The sequence below is a fragment of the Mus caroli genome, unplaced genomic scaffold (genome assembly GCF_978045245.1).
Source record: "Mus caroli unplaced genomic scaffold, Mus_caroli_1 scaffold_2, whole genome shotgun sequence".
Lineage (NCBI taxonomy): Eukaryota > Metazoa > Chordata > Mammalia > Rodentia > Muridae > Mus > Mus caroli.
The window spans coordinates 125285780-125309135 of NW_028227257.1; the positions used below are offsets into that span (position 1 = coordinate 125285780).

Sequence of the window (23356 nt, forward strand, 5' to 3'; positions counted from 1 at the left end):
TATAAAAGCCAGAGGACAGGAACGGTTGTGGTAAACAACAATAGCAAAGGAGCGTCTCCCAGCCATGATAGGGTCATTGCACACATGAACTTGCAAAAGCTATAGTTGACTGCACAAAATGTGAAAAAAATCGATCCCATCAACACTCTTGTATGGATAAAGTGAAGAGCAAACAATTCCCAATAGAAGCTGATGAGGAACTAGCGTTTAATGGCTTCTGCTTTCTTCAGTCTTTTTTCCTTGATAAGTTAACAATTATATATGGTGACAAACCCTATACCCATGATCATATAGACAGCAATATTGACTCACTGAATTATAGAAGAAGAAGAAGAAGAAGAAGAAGAGGAGGAGGAGAAGGGAGACGAGAGGGACTCGTCACAAGTAGTTATAGATGAGGAGGGGTGAAGGCATGGAGAAGGAGAAAGAGCTTGGAGAAAGAGAGGACAGGAAATTGAGTGGTGAAAGATACAGGATAAAGAAGTCCAGAGGTGTGAGGGGTGGATTTTATATGTATTTTTTCAGTAAATCGTGTGTGTGTGTGTGTGTGTGTGTGTGTAAGAATAAATAAAATTTTCAAAAGTTAATATTACATATATATTAGTTGCTGCTTTGTTGCTCTAATAAGTACATTCAAAAGAAGCAATTCATAGAAGGAAATGTTGAGTTGGGCTTATGGATCCAGAAGTGTAAGAGTCCAGTCCAACATGGCAAGCAAGCATGGCTTCAAGCAGAAAGCCTGACATCCAGAATAGGACACTGAGAGCTCACATCTTAAACACAGTTATGCAACACAGTGAGCAAATTGGAAATAGAGAGGGATTTAAACTCAAAAAACCCACCAACATTGGCATTTTTCCTTAAGCAGTGTAGCACCTTAAAACTCCACCAAATGGCACCAGCAACAGGGGACCATTAGTTTCAATATGCAAGCCTATTGGAGGAGGGAGGTTTCTCATTCACACTATTATAGCATTTAAGCTCTTGGTTCTAGAAATCTAAATCCTAAGGCTATGTTTAATGAAAGATTGCCCTCAATATTCAATAAACACTTACTGTATATTTTAAGTACATTTAATTCATGTTCTTTCCATTCATTATGATGGTTCAACACACACAAGAGCACACAAATGATTTTAAACCTTTTTGAAAAATATTAGATAGGATTTTTAAAAGTGTTAAGTGCTGATAGAATTAGAATTCATAAATTGATGATACAAAGTTTGATATAGGAAAACTTATGCAATACTTTTAATAACCCTAATGACTATAAACCTATGGATGGTTATGTCTGTAAGTTGGCAGGAAGGGAGGAAGAGGGAAAGGTGGAAGACAGACAGACTCAGTGAACTTAAATATATTTCACTATTCAGGACCTCACCTTTGAATTCTAAAGAGAAGTCTGAGTTGTACATATATTGCTGTATGTTCTACTTCTGTTTTTACATGTTAGTATATAACCTGCATTTAGCACAGAAAACAGTGTGTATATATACATATTCATATGTGTGTGAGTGTATGTGTATGTGTGTGTGTGTATGTGTGTGTGTGTGTGTGGAGAGAGAGAGAGAGAGAGAGAGAGAGAGAGAGAGAGAGAGAGAGAGAGAGAGAGAGAGAGAGAGAGAGAGAGAACAGTGAATATAAATGATATTGCTTAACTCAAGATTACACATTATCCATTATCTTGAAATATCCCAGGAATGGAAAATTTCCCTTCTTGGTCAGAGCAACAATGAGATTACAAAAGTAGCATAGGCTATTATTGTTGTCTTTAGTTTCCTCCTATAATTTATAAGTATAATTCTATTGCTAAAAACATCATATACTTTAGACACAAGACCTGGGGGAATTCAGCTGGAAGCCTCCTCCCTGAGAACTAGCTCTCATAGTATGATCAGGAAAAGCATCACAACTTACACAGACCTAGACCTTGATAATACATGAAAAGGACATTCCTTGAGCTGTAATAAAAAAGTGAATTAACCATATGTTTTCTCAATTTAGCAACTGAAAATGTAATTTGTTCAAAATAAAGCAGAATTTATCTGTAGTTGTAACTTACTAAATTAATTTTTCAAATAAAAAGAAGAAAGATAACAATAATGATAACAATAAGGAAAGGCCCTTACTATTATTGATGTACACTTGATATTAAGTGATCTACATCAGAGCTAAAGAATATGCATTAACATGGACATGCCAATTATCTTGATATTTTGTCACTAGACTAATATCAGAGACTAATCTGCATGTCTAGAAAAGCTTTGGGTTTTACATTCTATATTTCTGTAATTTCCAAATCTAACAGATAACTAAATGGAATAGAATAAAATCTGTAAATTTTATTCATATATTTGGTTCAATGATTTAACTGAGGATCTTAATACTAGGGGTAGTTTCCCATGTTACACTTCTCATTCTCATGTGTGTATATGAGACATCTTGGGTATATGATGGGTTACGAAGTCTTTTGTCTTTACAGATTACTGTGTAGGTCAATCATCAATATCATGTCTTCCTTTAGTCACTATCTACCTTATTTTCTTGAAGACATTGTTACTCAGTGAACATGCCAGCTCAGCAAATAGGGTCTGTCTGTCCAATGTCATTATTTTCTTAAAGCTGGGATTAGAGTCCAAACCAGTTAATGTAGCTTTTTACACAGGGAATGGTGATCAAAAGTCATGCCCTTGTGCTTATGTGACAAGCACTTTACTGACTAAGCTATATCACCTGTGTGTCCCAAACTTGCCTTGTTTTCCAATCTATTCGGTGAAGTGACTAACTCATCTAATCAAAGGTTGGAATCTTGAAATGTCACATTTAAAGTTCATCAGCATGCCTTGATGAAATAAACTCAGTATATAATCTTCAACTAAAGAAAGAAGCAAGAGATATATTTAAATAGAATATATGAAATATAATAGAATAAAATGGAAATATCACACATATTCCACACTAGTCCAACAAAGGGCTTTAAGATCAGTGACCCATTCTGACTGGTGTGAGGTGGAATCTCAGGGTTGTTTTGATTTGCATTTCCCTGATGATTAAGGATGTTGAACATTTTTTCAGGTGCTTCTCTGCCATTCGGTATTCCTCAGGTGAGAATTCTTTGTTCATTTCTGAGCCCCATTATTTAACGGGGTTATTTGATTTTCTGGAGTGCACCTTCTTGAGTTCCTTATAAATATTGGATATTAGTCCCCTGTCTGATTTAGGATAGGTAAAGATCCTTTCCCAATCTGTTGGTGGTCTTTTTGTCTTATTGACGGTGTCTTTCGCCTTGCAGAAGCTTTGCAACTTTATGAGGTCCCATTTATCGATTCTCAATCTTACAGCGCAAGCCTTTGCTGTTCTATTCAGGAATTTTCCCCTGTACCCATATCTTTGAGGCTTTTCCCTACTTTCTCCTCTATAAGTTTCAGTGTCTCTGGTTTTATGTGGAGTTCCTTAATCCACTTAGATTTGACCTTGGTACAAGGAGATAGGAATGGATTGATTCACATTCTTCTACATGATAACTGCCAGTTGTGCCAGCACCATTTGTTGAAAATGCTGTCTTTTTTCCACTGGATGGTTTTTGCTCCCTTGTCAAAGATCAAGTGACCATAGGTATGTGGGTTGATCTCAGGGTCTTCAAATCTGTTCCATTGGTCTACTTGTCTGTCCTTATACCAGTACCATGCAGTTTTTATCACAATTGCTCTGTAGTACAGCTTTAGGTCAGGCATGGTGATGCTGGCGAGGATCTGGAGAAAGAGGAACACTCCTTCATTGTTGGTGGGATTGCAAGCTGGTACAACCACTCTGGAAATCAGTTTGGCAGTTCCTCAGAAAATTGGACATAATACTACCAGAGGATCCAGCAATACCTCTCCTGGGCATATATCCAGAAGATGCTCCAACCGGTAAGAAGGACACATGCTCCACTATGTTCATAGCAGCCTTATTTATAATAGCCAGAAGCTGGAAAGAACCCAGATGCCCCTCAACAGAGGAACTGATACAGAAAATGTGGTACATTTACACAATGGAGTACTACTCAGCTATTAAAAAGAATGAATTTATGAAATTCCTAGGCAAATGGATGGATCTGGAGGGCATCATTCTGAGTGAGGTAACAATTCACAAAGGAACTCACACAATATGTACTCACTGATAAGTGGATATTAGCCCAAAAACTTAGGATACCCAAGATATAAGATACAATTTGTTAAACGCATGAAACTCAAGAAGAACGAAGACCAAAGTGTGGACACTGTGCCCCTTTTTGGAATTGGGAAGAAAACACCCATGGAAAGAGTTACAGAGATAAAGTTTGGAGCTGTGATGAAAGAATGGACCATCTAAAGACTGCCATATCCAGGGATCCATCCCATAATCAGCTTCCAAACGCTGACACCATTGCATACACTAGCAAGATTTTGCTGAAAGGACCCAGATATAGCTGTCTCTTGTGAGACAATGCCGGGGCCTAGCAAACACAGAAGTGGATGCTCACAGTCAGCTATTGGATGAACCACAGGGCCCCCAATTGTGGAGCTAGAGAAAATACCCAAGGAGCTAAAGGGAACTGCAACCCCATAGGTGGATCATTATTATGAACTAACCAGTACCCCAGAGCTCTTGACTCTAGCTGCATTTGTATCAAAAGATGGCCTAGTAGGCCATCACTGGAAAGAGAGGCCCATTGGACTTGCCAACTTTATATGCCCCAGTACAGGGGAATGCCAGGGCCAAGGGGTGGGGGTGGGTGGGTGGGGGACTGGGGGGGAGAGTTTATTGGGGTCTTTTTGGATAGCATTGGAAATGTAATTGAGGAAATTACCTAATTAAAAAAAAAATCAGTGACCCATTCACATCATTAAATCCTAGTTTTCCATTAAATAGAAATTTTAAAAAAGATTATCATTGAGGCACCGTTCATCTTATAATTCTATTTCTACTATCCAATTAGGCAACAGCTGAGGACCAAAATAATGTAAATGTATTTTTATTTATTTCTTCTGTATTTATTGTGGTAAGACAGATTGCCAATGAGTTGTATGTACTATCAAAGTAACATTCTAAAAAGAAACTAAATTCACCTTAGTACACTGAATATTTTAAAAATTCATCAAGTGGATAAAAATAATGTAGTATGGACCTGTAATGTACTCCCAATTCCCTACTGCTAATGGCTTGATCCCTGGATGGTAGTGTTGCTGTGAGTAGAATGGCTTACATGGAGGAAGTTGGGTGAACGGAGGAATACACATGTGGATTCTGATACTTCATCTTTGTCTGTTTCTTGGGTCCCAAAAGAGGATGGAGTCAAACTTAAATGGATATTCATATGGGCCTTACTCTCTGTCCACCTGTTTCTAGGCTTCAAAGAAATAATAGAAGCATAGTCAAGTGGAATGTGGTACCTTCACATTTGCTCTTGGTTTATCTGTTTGTTAGCTCCCAAAAAAGGGATGGAGGCATACTCAAGTGGATATTGGTACCTTGAATCTCCCTATGTCTCTCTGTTCCTTGGCCCCTATGGGGGAGCAGTTTCACCAAAGCCCGAAGGAATGTAACAGGAAGAAATATAGACTAAAACATGATATTAGAGGCCAAAACTATTGCTATAAATTTCTTGGTATTTTATCACAAGGAAAGAAAGTCATCATATTACACATATGGTCTGTTATGTATTGCGCTGAAAAGATATCAAAAGTTCAAAGTCAAACTCTTCAGCAAATTTTCTCAAACCTCAGGACACTTAAATTTTTCCTCCCCTTGACATATGATTCTACAATCATAGGTCAAAAACATTAACACATAAATGAGCAGACTGTGTTCTATAAGTTTGGAACAATTCATATGGACCATGTAGAAAAGTAAGTGGAAGTAAAGAAAGTTGGGGGATATTTTTTGTGGTTGGTTTTGGGTTTTGGTGGGGGTTTTATTGTTGTTGTTGTTATTTTAGATTTTTTTACAGGAGACAGGCAAATAAACAAGAAATCAAAACCAGGGGACACATAATAAATGGTAAAATATATGGAGGAGCTTATAACACTAAGACAAATAAACGCATATACATATGCAAAGAGACAACAGCAGTTTCCTTATCCATTTTCAAAGTAGTGTTTCCAAATTCAGAAAGATTGAAGCCATTTCTAGGGAACTGCTGAATCAGGAGCATGAGTCAGAGAATAAGCTCTTAATGCAGAAAATGTATAAAAATAAACTCTCTGAGGACATCCACAAACAGATAGGTATTTTCAGCCTGTGAGGTCCACACTCCTTTCATTCTCAAAGCATGAAGTATTTGCACCCCCCCATACTTATTCTCTTATACATAAGGGGAATACAATTTACTTACCAAAGAGTTAATATTGACTACATTTAATGGTACTGCAAAACCAAAGATGCCTGGTACTACATGGCTACTGATGGCTTTGAAAGTAAAGCAGTTTCAAACTTAGATTTAAAAAGAAGAAGGAAATTAAATTATATATAATAAAATGCAGAGATTGAATTATATTAGAAATTAACTTAGGGATATATGGAAAATTTATTGACAGTAATATGAGAGAGACTAAGAATTTCTTTCTTTAAAATGCTGTAAGATCTAATCACCCTTGGTAATGGTCTAGACATAGTTCTGCTGTAAGGTTGACAGCAGTCATAGATCAAGCTACTCATAGGTTCATAAGGAAATTATTGGTTAAAGACATGAAGCAAACACAGCCTATGAATAACCTAAAAAATTAGAATCAAGGGTAAATCTTCCATTGAACAACATAGAATAAATATCCAACCACCTTGTTTCTCCACATATTCTATAAATGCACTATTCCCATATTTTGTTGCCACTTTGATACTGATATGAATAAATACTAAGATGTCACAGATTCTAAAATAACTTCATGTTAGTTTGCTTTGGTGCTTGTTTTGAGCAGTAACAATGAAACAGTAGCACTGGTATCCACTGGAATTTGCATGCTAATAATGTCCCCACAATGAGCTGAGTAGGTCCCTGATCTTAGCTTTTTCTCAGACACAGCCTAAGGAATGAAAATAACAGAGTAAAAAAACTAATCAGAGTAAGATACTGTCAAATTGTGCTAGAGTCCTAATTTGTCAAACTACATTCACTCTATCTAAATCTAAAATCTAATCCGTTTGCTATCGTTGTCTATTAAAAGCCTTTTCATCTTTAATCTATGCTATCTCTCCAAATTTGTTCTCAGAAAAGAAAGGTACAAAATGGTTTGGCATTGAATAATTGCCAATGTTTGTTATTTTGTGAAATGAAAGTCATCTTTCTGAACTTTATCTTAAGCATAATGCTATTCCCTCGTGTGCATCAGTAAATAATTGCACATGGTGTTCTGCATCTAATGAGTGTTCAGAAAGTTTCCACCCGTGAGTGGCATCAGCACGCTTGTTTGGCATCGATGTCACATCTTTACACCATGTTCCACAATAGATGTCACATCTTGTTCATAGTTAGGGTGATGAGCAGCAACAATTTTAATTCATACCCCTGTTTTTCACTGTTTTCTTCCCACATTAATTTGCATTTGGCTACATTGATCAGCACAGTCTGAATCGACACAATCTCTGAAGATGGTACAAATTTAAGAGCTGTGTTCTCCTTCAGATTTAACAGGTGCCAATGTAGAAACTTTATTCATAATATATTGCAATTGAGGGCCAGTGAGATGACTCAGTTGGAAAGTGATTGCCAGGCAAGTCTGAAGACCTGAGGTCAAACACCAGAACCTAAATAAAGGTGAAAATAGAGAACCTATTGGACAGCAGTCTCCTCTAACTTTCATGTACCTTCCACAAAGTCTTCCCTCCTCCAACCTACACACATCCTATGCATATATACAAATAATGATACTTTCTAAATATAAGTAGTAGTACATTGGATTATTTTTATTTTAAAAGATTCATTGCAGTTAATAGAGCAGCAAGCTACCTCAGTGGGCAAAAGTGTTTCTTGTCAAATCTGACCTGAATTCAATCTTTGGGATTCACATGGAAAAAGAAGAGAACAGACTCCTGAAAGTTGTATTCTTACCAACACATGAGAAAATGTTACACACACACACACACACACACACACACACACATACACACACAAGTAGTGATAGATGTTTTAGAATGTAAAGGTATATTGTAGCTGGGTATTAATTGAATAAATATTTTACCAAAAGTACCTTTAGATAGTCCAGAGATGTAGCTTAAAACCAAATACTACTGGTCTAAAATAATAAAAGCAACAATAAAAGAACTTCTAATGATATTCTGCTACATGCCTTGTTCAGCAATCATCAGAAAATATTCCTCCTGCAGTAGATGAGGTATAGAGACATTATGCAGAGAAAGAATACCTGTGAATACAAAGCTTTAAGTAGGATGACTGCATGAAATCCTTCCTCTCAGAGCCCATGGAACCCCATTGAAGAGAAGACAAAAGTACCAAGGGAGATAGAGAGAGCATGGAGGACAACAAGAAGAAGAAGACCCTCTAAACAGCTGAGCAAAGCTCATATGAACTCAAAAAGATTGAATCAGCAAGAACAGGGCCTACATGGGTCTGCATAAGGTCCTCTGTTTACATACTATAGCTTCTGTTTAGTGCTTTTATGGGACTCCATAATGTGTAAACAAGCAGGTCTCTGATTCTTGGGCTTTCTCTTGGGGTTCTTTTATTTTTCTGTTTTCTTCTCTTGCCCAGCTCTGATATGATGGCTTTTGTGGTATCTTATTTCATTTTCACATGTTCTGCTGTTATCTCTTCAAAGCCTGTTCTTTTCTAATGAGAGACAGAAATGGAATGGATACAGATGACAAATTCTATGAGGAGAAACTGGCAGGTGTAGAGGGAGGGAAAACTGTAATCAGATAATATTGTATAAAAAAATCTGTGTTTCATAGAGTAGGAAAAATTACCTTTTGAGATGCAATTTCTTGATGTTTATATTTAACAGTTACCTATGTTATCCAGGAGGGTTTCTAACTCCTTTTTCCTATGGCAGACTTAGACAAAACTATAAGAACAGTACAAATAACTAGATCCCCAACTGCCTCCCCAGAAATCTTCCGTCACCCCAATCTTTTACATGATGAATTGGAATTTATGATTTTCTTGGAAACTGAGTTGTGTCACATAATGATGTAATGAGAGTTGCCCCAGGAGAGGATGTTTTCCTGAAGCAGACACGTGAGAGAGCATGTGATGTTTTGCTGGAAGAAATGCTTCAAAGAGCACGCGATGTTTGGAAAGAGTATAAATGGAACTCCACAAAGAGTAAAAGGGCTCTCACATTGCAATGCCATTCAACAATTTGGTGGTCTCACTTTTTCACTGGTCTTCACTGGTCATTAGTTCAGAGGAATGCACCAAAGAACCTCTCTTGGTATTCTGGCTGATTCAGGCTGCTTTCACTGACTTGTGTCAATGTGGTGGAGACTTGCAGTTTCTGTTGGATTGTGCCACCTCTACTGATTTGTGTTTGGTGTTTACAATTAGAATATACTCCTGCTATCTTGACAACAGAGAGTGGAACTGACTCCCCCCGCCCCCCCACCACCACCAAAAAAAAAAAAAAAATCCTACTTCTAAATAAGGCTACAAATCCCTTTTTCTAGTAACCTTCTTTTCCCCCTACCTTGGTCAGTTTGCTAGAAGGTGGGTTGAAACTTTTAGAAACCCTGAATAAAATAGGTTTAGAGAAAATTCTAAACCTACAGTGTGGGAGGTGGGAATTTCCGATTTAAAGATGCTAAAGACTGCATCCAACAAACTATAAACGTACAATTAAAAGCTATGGGTAAACTAATTGAAAATGTTCTCTCTGTTTGAGAGATTCTGTTGATAAATACAGAACACTTGAAATGGTGGAAAATAACAAACATAAGTGTTGAAAAATCTCTTCCATTCCCAATGAAGCAAAATTCATCAGAATTGAAGCTGGCACTTAGGAAGGTTGAACAAACAATCTGGGCCACTGCAGAATGTGAACAGCTATCTCTGTTTGCTCAAGACTTTCCTGGTATCATCACTGAAGTTCTTATATCCCACAAAGCCTTTTAGCAGTAGGCTATTCTAGTTAGTCATCCTCCTTCATGCTTCAATACAGAAATATTTTTTCCAAGACTGAAAATTTTCTGCTATGACCTATCAACGAAAACCAGTAAGATATAATTTTGTTCAGAAATGGCTTGTCAAATTTGCTTTTATTTAAACAGGGATCTGAGTCTCTGAGTTCCTTGTGGACTCAGTAAATTAAGGGATAAAAAGAAAAATATACAAAAAATCACAAGTAAAAAGCAATAAATGTTTAACAGAGAATCACAGAAGTTACTATTAAATGAAGATGCTACTTAGGCACCTTCAGTCCATAGAGATTGCCTGTCACTAACATGGGACGGTCATAAATAACTGTGAGTTCTACATAATATGTTGACCCACTCAAAGCTCAGCAATTTGGACAGGGTAAAATTAGAAAAGATGAACACATTTCCAGTAACCATGTCAGCATAGCCTCATTTTAGGTACCACAAGGTGGTCTACTGGTTGCAGTTTCCCAGTAGATCATAAAGGGCTGATGACTGATTACAGATAATGAAGCAAAATACTGTAAAATCACCAAGGAAGGAAAATGATGGCAAATCTCAATTACTAAGAGAGTGAGATGGTAATCTTTGAATTTTTTGGAACATTTTCAGTGAATTTTCATGGGTAAAGAGAGTCAACAGCTTATTATTGCTGTTTTATTTATTATCCTCCCCTAAACCCCGTCCATTCCTATGTCTGAGCTTCTTCTCAGTAAGTAGTAGAAATTCAGAGGGAAGAATCCTAGGGCCTTTTTCCCCCGACCATCTCTGTTTAATCACAAGTAAGATCTTTCAAACCTGAGGCTCTTTTCATTACTTCCAACAGCCAAAGTGTTGCCTCTGCACAAAATTTCAAACAGAACTCAATTACCTCTGCTCTTGCCTGTTGTAAGAGCCTAATGACTGGTCTGTAGTCAGTCTCAAATGCACTGAATCAATCTTCCACTTGCTGCTACAGGGATCTTTCTACCATGAATTATGATCATGGTATACTCCTACTTAACACATTTCACAGTTTCTTTTTCTGTACTCTACACTTGGAAAATTACCCAAGGATCAACCTAGGCTTGTCTGCTGTCAGCCACTCTATACTTCTCTTAGCATTCCGAATTATCTGAGATGCCCTTGGCAAAATGAGTCCTCTGTGGTCACACTTACTGTACCTCTGGCTAGAAAGTCAAGATACCAGTAACCTTCTGATTTATCTGTTATAAATTACTTACAAAATAAAATATAACTACTTGCATTTACATGAAGAAAGTGTTTATATCAAAGAATAAGACCTACCAAGGATATTACCTTACTAATTATACAAGTGAATTGTTCATTTAAAAAAAAAAAAGGATGTCATATTAACTGATAGTTTTTAAATGGAAGATACAGCCAATATGCATGCAGAAGAATATGTTCTTTCTCATCAATAATCAAAAGTTTGAAAATAATCATAAGCCTTTTAAATGTCTGGTTTTGGTAAATATATGAAGAAATGAGCAACTTAATTTACAGTTGTTTACAAATACTAACACCACAGATATGACTCCTGAGACACATAATAAAAAGTATATGCACCTGGACAATTAGCTCAGTAGGAAAGAACATTTGTTATTCTTGCAAAGGACCCAGGTTAATGTCATTTCCCACATGACAGCTCACAACTATCAGTAACTCCAGGCCCAAAGGATCTGATGCCTTGGTCCAGTTTCTGCAGCCAACAGGCAAGCACATATACTGACCAAACACTTATACACATAAAATAATTTTTAAAAATCAAAAACAAAACAAAACAAAACAAAACAAAAAAATCAAACCTTAAGAGCAGAATGGATTAGGGTGTAATAAAATGATGCAGTGCTTGTCTAACCCAAGCAAGAATTCAATCCCAAGACTATGGAACAAATTCAACTTTAATTGAAATAAACTAAAGGCTAGCAGTATTAAAAACTTGTTACCCAGTGTACGAACTTGCTTTTCTTTACTGAGATAAAAGACTGACTGACAGCACCTTGAGAAGGAAAACAGTTTTTTGGATTGCCAGTTCATCATGGGGGGATCCAAGGAAGGAACCTGGAGGCAGAAAATGAAGCAGAGGCATGAGAAATTCAGCTCCTTCACTTGCTGTATATATGGTTTACTCAGTCTGCTTTCTTACATAACCCAGAAGCACCTGCTCAGGAGCAATGTTGCAGGATTTTTCCCTGTCCAATCACATTAGGGCAGCAGGAGGCCTCTGATTGGACAGGGAAAAGGGAGGCGGAGCTAAGAGTTGCAGGGATAAGAGTTAGGAAAGAGAGTGGAGAAGGAGAATGGCAGCAGACATGGAACAGCTTGGCTGGAATCAGCCACAGGTAGTTATGATATCATAAGGTTAGAAAAATTGGGATAAAGCTTTTATCATTATCAGTTGACTACGGAATAATTGTATTGGCATCTTGTAAATTGTGATGTTATTGATAAATAAATCTGACTGATTAACTGTAAGCTTTAAGAGTTTTGATTCTACCAGGTAAATGGGTATTATGTTTGCTGACTGTGGGGTGGGCGGTTGTTGTGTGGCAGAGAGAGGAACTTGGGGACTCTGGCCCAGCAGGAGAGTTGGCAGGCAGAGAAGTCAACTGGCAAGTTGGGATCAACCCTTTGGCCCACAGGTGCCAGCACTAGTACGAGAACGTGTTGGTATTCATTTTTTAGTATTTCCCACAACAGAGCAGTACTAGTCACAATGGATTGAGTCCTCTTACACCAGACATTAATCTAGATGTTTATGGCTACTCTTGCAGCATAGGGAAAAACAAAAATGCCATCCTAGGCAATTAAAACTAGAATGATCACAGACATTAGTAGCAAAAGTGAGTGTGAGAACATGAGCTTTGTAGGAAGAATTATAGTCTAGTATTCTCCAAATAATAATGATGATGATGATGGTGATGATGATGATGATAATAATAATAATAATAATTGCATTTGGAAGTGCTATCATTTGGATTTTTGAGCACAGGCCTATAGTGAAAGTGGTGTCTTATACAAATGTGCTGGGCTGTCACAGGCAATTTGCTAGTGAGTAGAGACCTCCTACATGAGCTAAATCTCCATCTGAGCAACTGTGGTTTAGAGGAACTACATGATGCATGTAAAATAGGAAGGTAGAGGGGAACAATACAGACATTACTAAAAATAGAAGCATTTGCCTGGGAACACTCACACCTGCTGACACTGCTGCCTGGAGTCACCTCTCAGGGTTTCTTCTTTTATTTCAAGTCCAGCTGTCCACTTTTCATTGTGGCCTTTGGCCTCTCTGCATCCCCAGTTCCCGTGCCCTTCATTCCTGGTTTTTAAACAGCACTTTCCACTTGCTCCCAAGACACATTTTCTTCTATTTATTGTGTTCCTCTCATAAGAATATGAGTGGCCAGAAGATCAGGAATTTGGGGTTTTTTTTAATAAAATTTGTGTTTTCTAGGTTCTGGAATAATTTGTTCTCAAGATGTATTTGTGCAAAGAATAAATTAGCTGGATAAGAAAAGGAAAGATGTGGCCTATGGTAAAATATCTTAGTTACTCAAACAGATAAATGTTATGAAAATAAAATATATTATAATTTGAAAACAGGATGATAAGATTGTACTTGGACAAGGAGGTCTTAATTAAAATGACATCACCTAAGTAGAACAATGGGTGGAATTGGTAGAAATGGATCACAGAAGAGTTTCTATCTGGAGACAGAAAGTAGAAAGGAAGAATAGTGAGAGATTTGCTGCCTGCTAAAACAAAAACAAAAACAAAAACAAAAAAACAAAAAACACATATCTAAACCAGATAGGAAAACAAGCAAAATTAGAAAACTTGGGAGAATCCGGAAAGCAGATGATACAGAGCAAGGAGGCAGAGATGAAGGACTTAAGGAATGACTAGAAAATATCACAAAGGAGAAAGGCAAAATGGGAGAGGTGAAGCTATGCCACTGAATTCCACGAAAACCTTTCAAAGTATAAATGAATAGATACAGGCACTTCTGTGAGGAAAGAATTGAAAAGATTTTAGAGCACAGAAAAGGAATTAATGAGAAGGGAAAGTGATAGGTTAGTACTGGATATGATACATTGGTGGTGGGCAAAAGTGCTTAAGAAATACAACTAAGCCAGATGTGTTATCAGATACAAGTTAGAGAGGCTGAGACAAGACTGTCTGTCATGTGTTCAGAACTAGCCTGGTTAGAGAGACTATTATACTGTCCCCAAAGAGAGAAAAAAAAAGGAGCCTTCAAGGGGTGGGGGTTCAGGAAAGCAAAAGAATATAACTATGAGAAGAGAATGAGAGTAAAGAAATGTACCAAAACTGGAGTCTGGGATAGTTTTAAATAGAATAGGTGGAGAAATGGCATGCCAGGAAAGGGATGGGACAGCTGGGACTGGGGGCATGGAGAGAGAGCAAGGTCTAAAATAGATCCCATGGGGACTGAGCCTGAGAGTACAGAAAAGACAATTAAAGAGACTGCCAAATAGCAGCAGAAACCAGATTGAAGCCTGAAAGCATCCAGTTCTAATGAGCCAAATCTGCAGTGCTTTGTTTGGGGCCAGCAGTGCTCACTCTCCTGGGAGAAGCAGTGAAGAGAACAAGAAGAGTTAGAGGTATATTCTACCTCAGAGACTTGCTGTGTGAGCAAGGATACCAAAGACATTGCTCGATACCAGGAAGATCATATAGGCATGCATGCAAGCCTGGGTTACTTGAGGAGGGCAACTCTCTGAGTCTGTTCACTGTCTATTTCCAAGGAAAGGAGAAAGTGTTGGTTTAGAAGTTCTAGGCTAGATCCCTAACTCTTTGTGGAAATTAGGAAGCCTCTGATTTCTTACTTCCTTGTTTTCTCCATTCCTGCGGAGACCACAGTAACAAACGCAAACGCAGCATAAAGTGTAAACATTCTTATTAAAGGACTTTCTTGAAGTGACAGGTTGTGGAATGCAGAGCCACAGAGGCCATAAGGCAACAGTGGTTGACAGGACATAAGCAGATGCATAAATTTCCAAGACATTTATTTATAAACTTCTAGATAAAGCACATGTCAGAAGGAGGGAAATGGTTTTTTTGTTGTTGTTGTTGAGTTTTCTAAATGATTACCCCTCTTCATAAAGAACGCCTAATGCTCGAATTCAGTGAAGCTCTAAGTCTGTAGTGAGAGCTGGCCCTTCCTCTTTAACGTCTCCTCTTATGCTCCACATGTTAGCTTTGCTCCACACACAGGCTTTCTCCTATTTACTAAGACAAATCAAGTTTATTGTACAATTCTGCATTTCCACCGGCTATTTCACAGGACTTGTTATATTTGACCAGCTGAGATTTGGTTTAAGTATCACCTTTAGAACACGTTCAGAGCATAAACCTAAAGTAGTCTTCAGTCATTGATATCTACTACTAATAGCTGATTTAGTTTTGCAGGGGGTTGTTTTCTGGCTTAATTTTACTTAACACTTGAGAAATGTTAACAATTGCTTGTTTACAATATAAACCCCAAGGTAAAGAGAGTTCTTGTCTAAGTGACCATTATACCTCTAGTCCCTCAGGTTCTTGAAGCACACAACATATATTCAATAAATGTTTAACTCATAAGTGAATGAATGGCACCAATATTGTTGAAACGTTACATCAAAACAAGTCCATCCCAAGGCTCTGAATGCGAAAAACCAGAGGAAAAAAATATGGTTTTTGGTTCTTAATATCACATGAACCCTCTCTACTTTTTTCCCAAGAGTAAGTACTTTGAGAAAGAAAAAAATTATGGTAGATGAAGGCATAGTGTAAAAAAAAAGTTCAAAATGAATATGAGTACATTTCAATAAAAATTTAAATGATCAAGTAAAATAAAACTATGTTATTTTGATCAAGCTGGGACATGGGGTCTGGAAACAAGATTTACAGAGTTTGAGTTTTCTCACATTTTATTAGCTGTGGAATGTATATAAACAAAAATATCAGATGAATTGTCCATTGAGTATATACTATAAAGCAGCAGTTTGGCTTCATATCTTGCTTAATTAAGAGATTTGTTTTAAGAAAGAGGAAGTTATGGTCTTCCCCCCCACACACACAATAAAAAAATCTTTAAGTAAGTAGCTCCATCTCTGTCCAAGTTTCACATTACCTGTGGAAAGGGTTGATTGCCAGTTGGCTTTCAACAAAAGAGACAGAATAAAAATGTAAGAGTGAGGAAAGCCATCAAAATAAAATCAATAATATGAATGAATAATTGATGGTAGAGAATACCATCTGACCTTATAACAGCACCATTTACTAATCATGATTCTCTGAAATACAGCAAAAATTACAAAGCAAATTGTTTCAGCATTTCCCTTAATATACTGATATACTGATGTAGAAATAATAATGAAATACATCATTTTAAAAATACACATACACACATGTACACACACACACACCACTTCAAAAAGAATTAATGAATAAGTAAACAACAGGAACAAATAGCTTTCATCTATAAACTATCTAGTCTAGATTCTTCAACTATATGAAGCTCAACAAACAAAAATGTGAAGGGCAGAGAGATATTGCAGCAGTTAAAAGCCTTTACTGATCTTGCAAGAACCCTAACTCCATTCCCCGTACCAAATTAAGTGGCTCAAAACTGCCTGTAACTCCAGCTCCAGAAGATCTGATAGCATCTTCTGGCCTCCATGGGCATACAAAAGCATAGACATATACACATACACCCAAATATACATAATTAAAATAAAGTAAATCTCAAATACACACACACACACACACACACACTAAAACTAAAGAACTTATCATGTTTAAATTGATTTTATAAGGAAACGTTTTCATGCTTAAAAATTATAGTGGTTTTGGTGGGAAATCAGATAAACAGATGAGTACACAGTTACATAGATAATGGCCCTAGTAGATTTTTAAGGTGGCCAAAAAAAGAAGGTAGAGGAGGAGAAGAAGAAAGAAAGAATGAAAGGAAGAAAGATAAATAAGAAAAATCTTACCTATCTCAAAGACTTTGAAAATCAGTTATATTATAAGCAAGTATGTTGAAGAAATATATAAGTAAAAATAGGAATATCTGCCTTGAAGCTCTAATATATTTTATTATGATAAAAGATATAAACATAGACATCTGAACTAAATTTAAATTGGTTCTTTATTTAGTAACATATTTCATAAAGGTGTTGACATTTGTTTCTAATATAAAAACTGAGTTTGGAGTGTAAACCATAAAACAACACAAGTCAAATTTCAGAACTTTTTCATTTAATAAATTATTAATCACTTCTTTTCAAAAAGCTTAATTTTTAAATCTAAACTTTAGTAACAAAGGTAATGTTGGACATAAGTTGAGTTGGTCATTACATTGCTCTGACTTTAAAGAAAAAGAAGCAGCTTAGAGACAATAGGCCCCTTGCCTAATTACAATCACTATATATCAGTATAGCACCCAGAGCTACTATGAAATCAAACACTTTATACAAAACTTGAATTTATATTTTTGACACTGTCAATTCTAGTATTGTCATACTTCAACTGTTAGCATTTCAAAAAAAAACCACTAAAACATTTCTTGTTTCTTTATTTCCTGAAGAAAATGCAAAAATAAGATGCATTCATATATATTTGCTTATGTAAATAATTATTTATATAGTCTTGTATCCAAGCTTAACTGTCAATGTTTATGGCCCAAGTAATATACTTACATTTATTGGTTCTTTTCTTTGCCTGCCTAATTCTCCTTAGAGTGTAGTAAAATATTTTTGATTATTTCAAAGGCATGGGATGCTTAATGACTAATTAAACTGAAGCAGGAGAAAAAAGGGGGAGAACCATGTTTTTAAAAGGAAGTCATAATCATTATTTAGCTAAGAAAACAGCTGTTCTGCTCTGAAACAATAACATTGCTTCTGTGTGCACACACAAGCACACAGGACACATCCCCTGAGGCTCCACAGAGGAGATGCCAGAGCCTCTTCAATAACTCTCTCCTGCATTTTACCACCACAAGTCAGGATCAGGCTTATTGAACTCAGGCTGATCACAAAATGCCCTAATGATTTCATAACCTTAAATTTTGAAAGACAAATGATTATAGGAAAACTTAGTGTGTTATTAAAACAGAGCACACTCATTTTAAGACATTTATCTCAATATACTTTTCAGACATTATTTCAGTTTAGCTTAATCATTATTCCTGGGTTAGTATCAGGTTTATGACCACCAAAACAACAACCTTCATTTGCAAAGTATTCTGTGCTAAAAGGATGTGGAATGACATGTCTTTACCTTCAGGCTTGTAAACTGAGACATTAGGCCAGTGAATGCAGGTACTGGAACACTGTACAGAATTCTAAATGAAAAATGTGATGGCACATCTACATTCTTACTCACCTGTGGTTTCCACAATGCCTTCCAGGATGACGACAACCTCGAACTGTTCAGTTTGCATGCTTCGCTGGGATAGGTCATAAAAGGGGCTTTTGGCATCGATCACGTGGCAAATTGTGAGAGGGGACACAAGAAAAAGTTGATCGGCCCCTGTACTAAAACCTACATCCAGTTCAAGTTGGTCAAGGGGAAGGAACTCACCCTCAGGTGTCTGCCGAGACTAGACAAGCACACAGAAAAAGAAAAAGAAGAAATCACCACTTGTGCTGAACATTTCAAGGCAGCTCAACAGTCATAGGCATCATGGCCAACATTCTGCATTATCAACCATCAGCAATGCAATCCAAACAAATCATTACGCAGCTATATTCTACCAAATGGGCTGAAATCTCACGTAGCTCATGCAGAACATACATGCATTATTTATAATAAACAATTTGCTATAATTACCAGTCCCTAACTCCTGAGCTCTGGAGACATGCCTGCTCTAACAATGGCTGTGAGCACAACTATGGAACTTATTGTGTATCTGCCCACTGCTTGAAAGAAATCTCTGCATAATAACCAATTGAATGCCAGAGCTGTCTTTCCCCAGAAAGCAAATAAACTTTGCAGTTCAACTGGAGGTTGACAACCTGAGCAGTACTGACCACAGTTTAAGAAGTGATTTGCTGAAATTTTGAAAAGTAAACTGAAGAGTTATTTCTTCAGGAATTTTGTAAAGTCACAATTGGCTATAAAACAGAAAAGACATGTTCATACTGAATTGTGACATGGGTGTATAAATGTGAAAAAAGTATATGCTAATAGTTCGTTTTCATGCCCCTAGCAATAACAAACTGCATATAATTCTCTACTCCTCTACTTATTAATTTTTTAGTATAGCCAAAAAATGTGCTCTATTAAACAAAATAGAATTTTAAGAAAGCTGTCTTCAACAAATAGTTCATTAAAACTCTCATATGATAGTGTCATTTTGTTACAATGTAATCACTCAAAAGCATAAACAAACCAGTTACATTATAGGACTGTGGATAAAAAGCAAATGTGAGCAAACCATAAAAGTAGACTTACTCATTTTTGTTCCATTTGTTTTCATCTTGTTTAACATAGTTATTTTATAAAATAGTTGTGCAAGCAAATATTTAGGTTTAGCATCAACAAAAGAAGCAAATAGAGCCTGGATATTTAGATTCATACAGAAAAGAATTAGTGGTAAGGGTTTGATCCCAATGGCTTAGTGGAACTTGGAAATATCTGGTATATTTTAAGACCTATCATGAGCAAATTTAAGAAATGAAAAAATAAAATCAAGAGCATGAGTCTGCCCCCAAAACAATATTCATTTCAAAACAAAAATCTTATTTTTATTTGTAACAAATATATTGGATTTGGTAAGTAAGGTATATCATGGTTGGCAAATAAGGCTGAAAATTCTGAAGTAAATAATCTGCTTTTCCTAGAAAAAGATCAGCAGTTCCCAGTCAGTGTTTGTATGTCAGAATTGAGAGCACCACACTCGCCTTTAAAAGCTAACCTGATTCATTTGAGAGGCTCCAATACAATTGTTAATACTGGAAAGTTTACTTGGGTAGGAAAATATCCATGGAGCACACTGAGACAACTTTTCTTCTCTAAGTAGAATGTAAAAGTAGAAGAAAAGGACTGGGGTGGGGGGTTTTCTGAACAAAAGATTGGGGAAAGACATGAATTCTGATCACAGCTTTTGTTTTCAATCTGTGGGGAAGCTGATTACCCAAAATGCCAAACCTCAGCTTTAGCAACCAACACTGGAAATAATTTTAGTATTTTCAAAACAGCAGGAAAAAAATGCCTGCTTGGAGCTTTTTCCCGAAACCTATATTCTCAATATAGTCTCAAATTACTAAATTAAAAATGAGACTGGCTGTCTCAGAATACTGCCAGCTGTATATTGATCAATGATTTGTGTATGGAAATGATAACTGAGAAACAAAAATCAGGGACAAGGCTCACTTTATTGTTCTCTTACCTAAGAAGCAACAGGTGCTACACAAGCACAAGGCGATAATCTGAAATCTATAAGTTATGTCTATAATTTGTGTCTGATAACTAGCTATTCTAAATTCTGATTTTCTCTACAACAGCCTGAATAATGTCTCTAAGCACTCATTTTTGCTAATATTTCTCCAAAGAAGATAATTTTTGATCATCATATGTGTATACCAAAACAGAAATTCACCTTATTTTTTATATATTTATTATTCATACCTGTGGCTTTAGAGTTATTATGCTTAATATTTCCTAATATTATCCTTTTAACAACTGAAGAAAGAAAGTGGTCTAAACACAACTAGACTACCAGGAGACTGTCAAGCTTGAATTGGGAATACTTCATTGTTTAGTAAAGAGGTCTATTAATACATAGGTGGTTTCACTTTAAATGTGCATAGATCCATTCCATTCAGATTCAACATGTCTTTGTTTTCAAATGTTTGCTCATTCCATATAAATTAATGTTGTCTTGTCCACCTTTCAACAACCAATGCCTTTCAACTATGTATCAGACCCAGATCTCCCTATTTTGTGGCACTATGGAGAAAGTGCTAATAACTTCATTTAATTGAAAGGTGCTCCTCGTATTTCTTGTAAAATCAGTGATACCCCACACATATGTATTAAAAATTGTTTTGCAGCAGTCACTATATAATCTGTTGTTTAATTTCCTGAAATAGTGCACACACATAAATTTATCATCCACACCTTCATCATTTATGCCAGGACATTAGATATCTCTTCCATAAACTCATTTACTTTCTGATTTTTGTTTGTCTACTGTTCATAGACTATGAAGTCTATAAATAACTAGAACTAGATAGAAGGCTTTGGAGGAGGTCAAAAGTGAAAGACGTGGTGGTGTCAGAGTGGAGAGTGCTGGAAGACTAAAACTCTCTGAAGTCTGAACTGCTGACTGGAGTTAAGTTCCACTATCACTTCTATGCCACTTTTGAGCCTGCAGAAAGCTGCACGGGACAACTACATTCATTCTCAAAACAAACCCTTTCTGAACTGGTTTCTAAATTCTATCATCTAGGAGCTCCTACTTCTGATACAAGTCCCAAGATCAGCCAGAGCAAAATTAACAAAGTAATAATAAAAATTTTTTTTAAGTGTTATACTAGACATTGGGTGATTTTGTTTAAAAACTATGACATTTACATGCACATAAAAACTGAAGATAAAGAGGAAAAGATAGTTAAGTAAATAGCCTTCTAAAGGCATGCAGTACTCTACATTGTGACCACATGCTGATGCAGCATATATATATCCCTATCAGCTTTCTATCCTGTGTGGCTAATAACTCCTATGTTCAGTGTTGATAATAGGCAGAATCTTTTTTGATAAAATGAATTTAATCTTTCGTTTGCATCGTGATAAGTGTTCTGAATCAATAAGTAGACCTCCTTTATGAGAGTGTTTGTGGCTAGTGAACATAGATCCTGAAACAATTTTCCTATTCCAACAGGAGCTGAGAGTAGGATTATTACACTGATAAAATATGAAAGAGTGGTCTGATTAGACAGTAATTCACATTGCCTTTAAAGAAAAAAAAAGTTGCTCAAAATTTAGATTGAAATAGTAAAATATTTAAATAAAGGATCTGATTGTAAAGATGCTGAAAACTGTAGAAGAAATGAGAAAATAAGTAAATGTAGGAGAAAAGAAAACAAAGGAAAGTTGGTAATTCTTAGCAATTTAAAAGATAAGTTGATAAAACTCTCATCTGAAAATGGCTTAGAAACAACTGTAAAATTTGATTATATGGAATTATAGAAAGATACTAAAAGAGCTCCATCATTCCAAAGCTAAACTAGTTGTTTTACATACTAAAGAAAAAGTTTTGAATTGGTGAAAAGTTACTAAGGCTTACCAATTGCTTGTATGTTCTGTCTCAAATTACAATTTGAGCATGGATTTTTGAAACAATTTGTATAATTTCAGTTATAGTAATAAGTTCTGTTATTGTTCACATTAAAACATCTATATAAAAATATTCAATTATACAGTTCACATTTAATGAGAAGAGGTCTCTGAATGTATTGTAAGGTTTTTTTTTTTCCTAAATGTAAAGTGATGTGTTTGACTTTTAAAGAATCAATTATTATCCAATGACTTTGGGTCCTCTTGGATTCCAAAAAAGTGGACAAGATAAGCAAGTGCAATTTTACAACTGATAGAAAAAAGAGTCAAATGCTCAGAGGGGAGTATCTTATTCAGGAAATTTAGACAAGTAGATTGCTTTCAGTGTAAGAAACAAAGATAATTGAAGGTTTATACAAATTCACATTTGTCTTTGCCCTAGCATACAGAAGCAGACCTGTGTCCATCCACGGTCGTTCTTGGAATTATGTGGCCAGGTGTAAATACTCACCCTTCAAAGCATCCACCTTACTAATGCTTCCTAGATACTTGCTAGGCTTCCATCTCTGGCCTGTAACTGAGTTTTGTTTCAGTTTCAAACTGGCAGAGAATTCTGAATAAAATGCCTACTCATTGCTGCCTGATGCTGCCATAGTCTGTAACCTGTTCATACCTTTGATTTTCCACAGTTCTCACCTGACAAAGTTCTGTACCGTCAGTGCAAAGGAAAGAAGGATCAGGTAGAGAGGGCAAAATAATCTCTCATACCACTGTCTATCCTTACACTAGAATTTCACTTCTCTTTAAATGTGCTCTATCATATCTTTGAGCTTTTATATGCCAGTATGTGGTCAAATCACAAAGAAAAAGTACATTGAGTGTACTCAGAGTAAGACCCTAGAGTTAAGAGTAGGAACTCTCTCTAAGACATGTCCTAAGTCCAGGCATTAAACTGCCT

The 23356-nt window shown here is 36.3% G+C and overlaps 1 protein-coding gene across 1 annotated transcript in view; it reads right to left on the minus strand.

Moving 5' to 3' along the window:
- Kcnj3 (potassium inwardly rectifying channel subfamily J member 3) overlaps positions 1-23356 on the minus strand; it is a 174201-nt gene that overhangs the window by 145107 nt on the left and 5738 nt on the right. The window contains exon 4 of the mRNA XM_021154362.3: positions 18502-18718. Coding sequence (XP_021010021.1) covers positions 18502-18718 — 217 coding nt within the window. The remainder of the gene's footprint in view (positions 1-18501; positions 18719-23356) is intronic.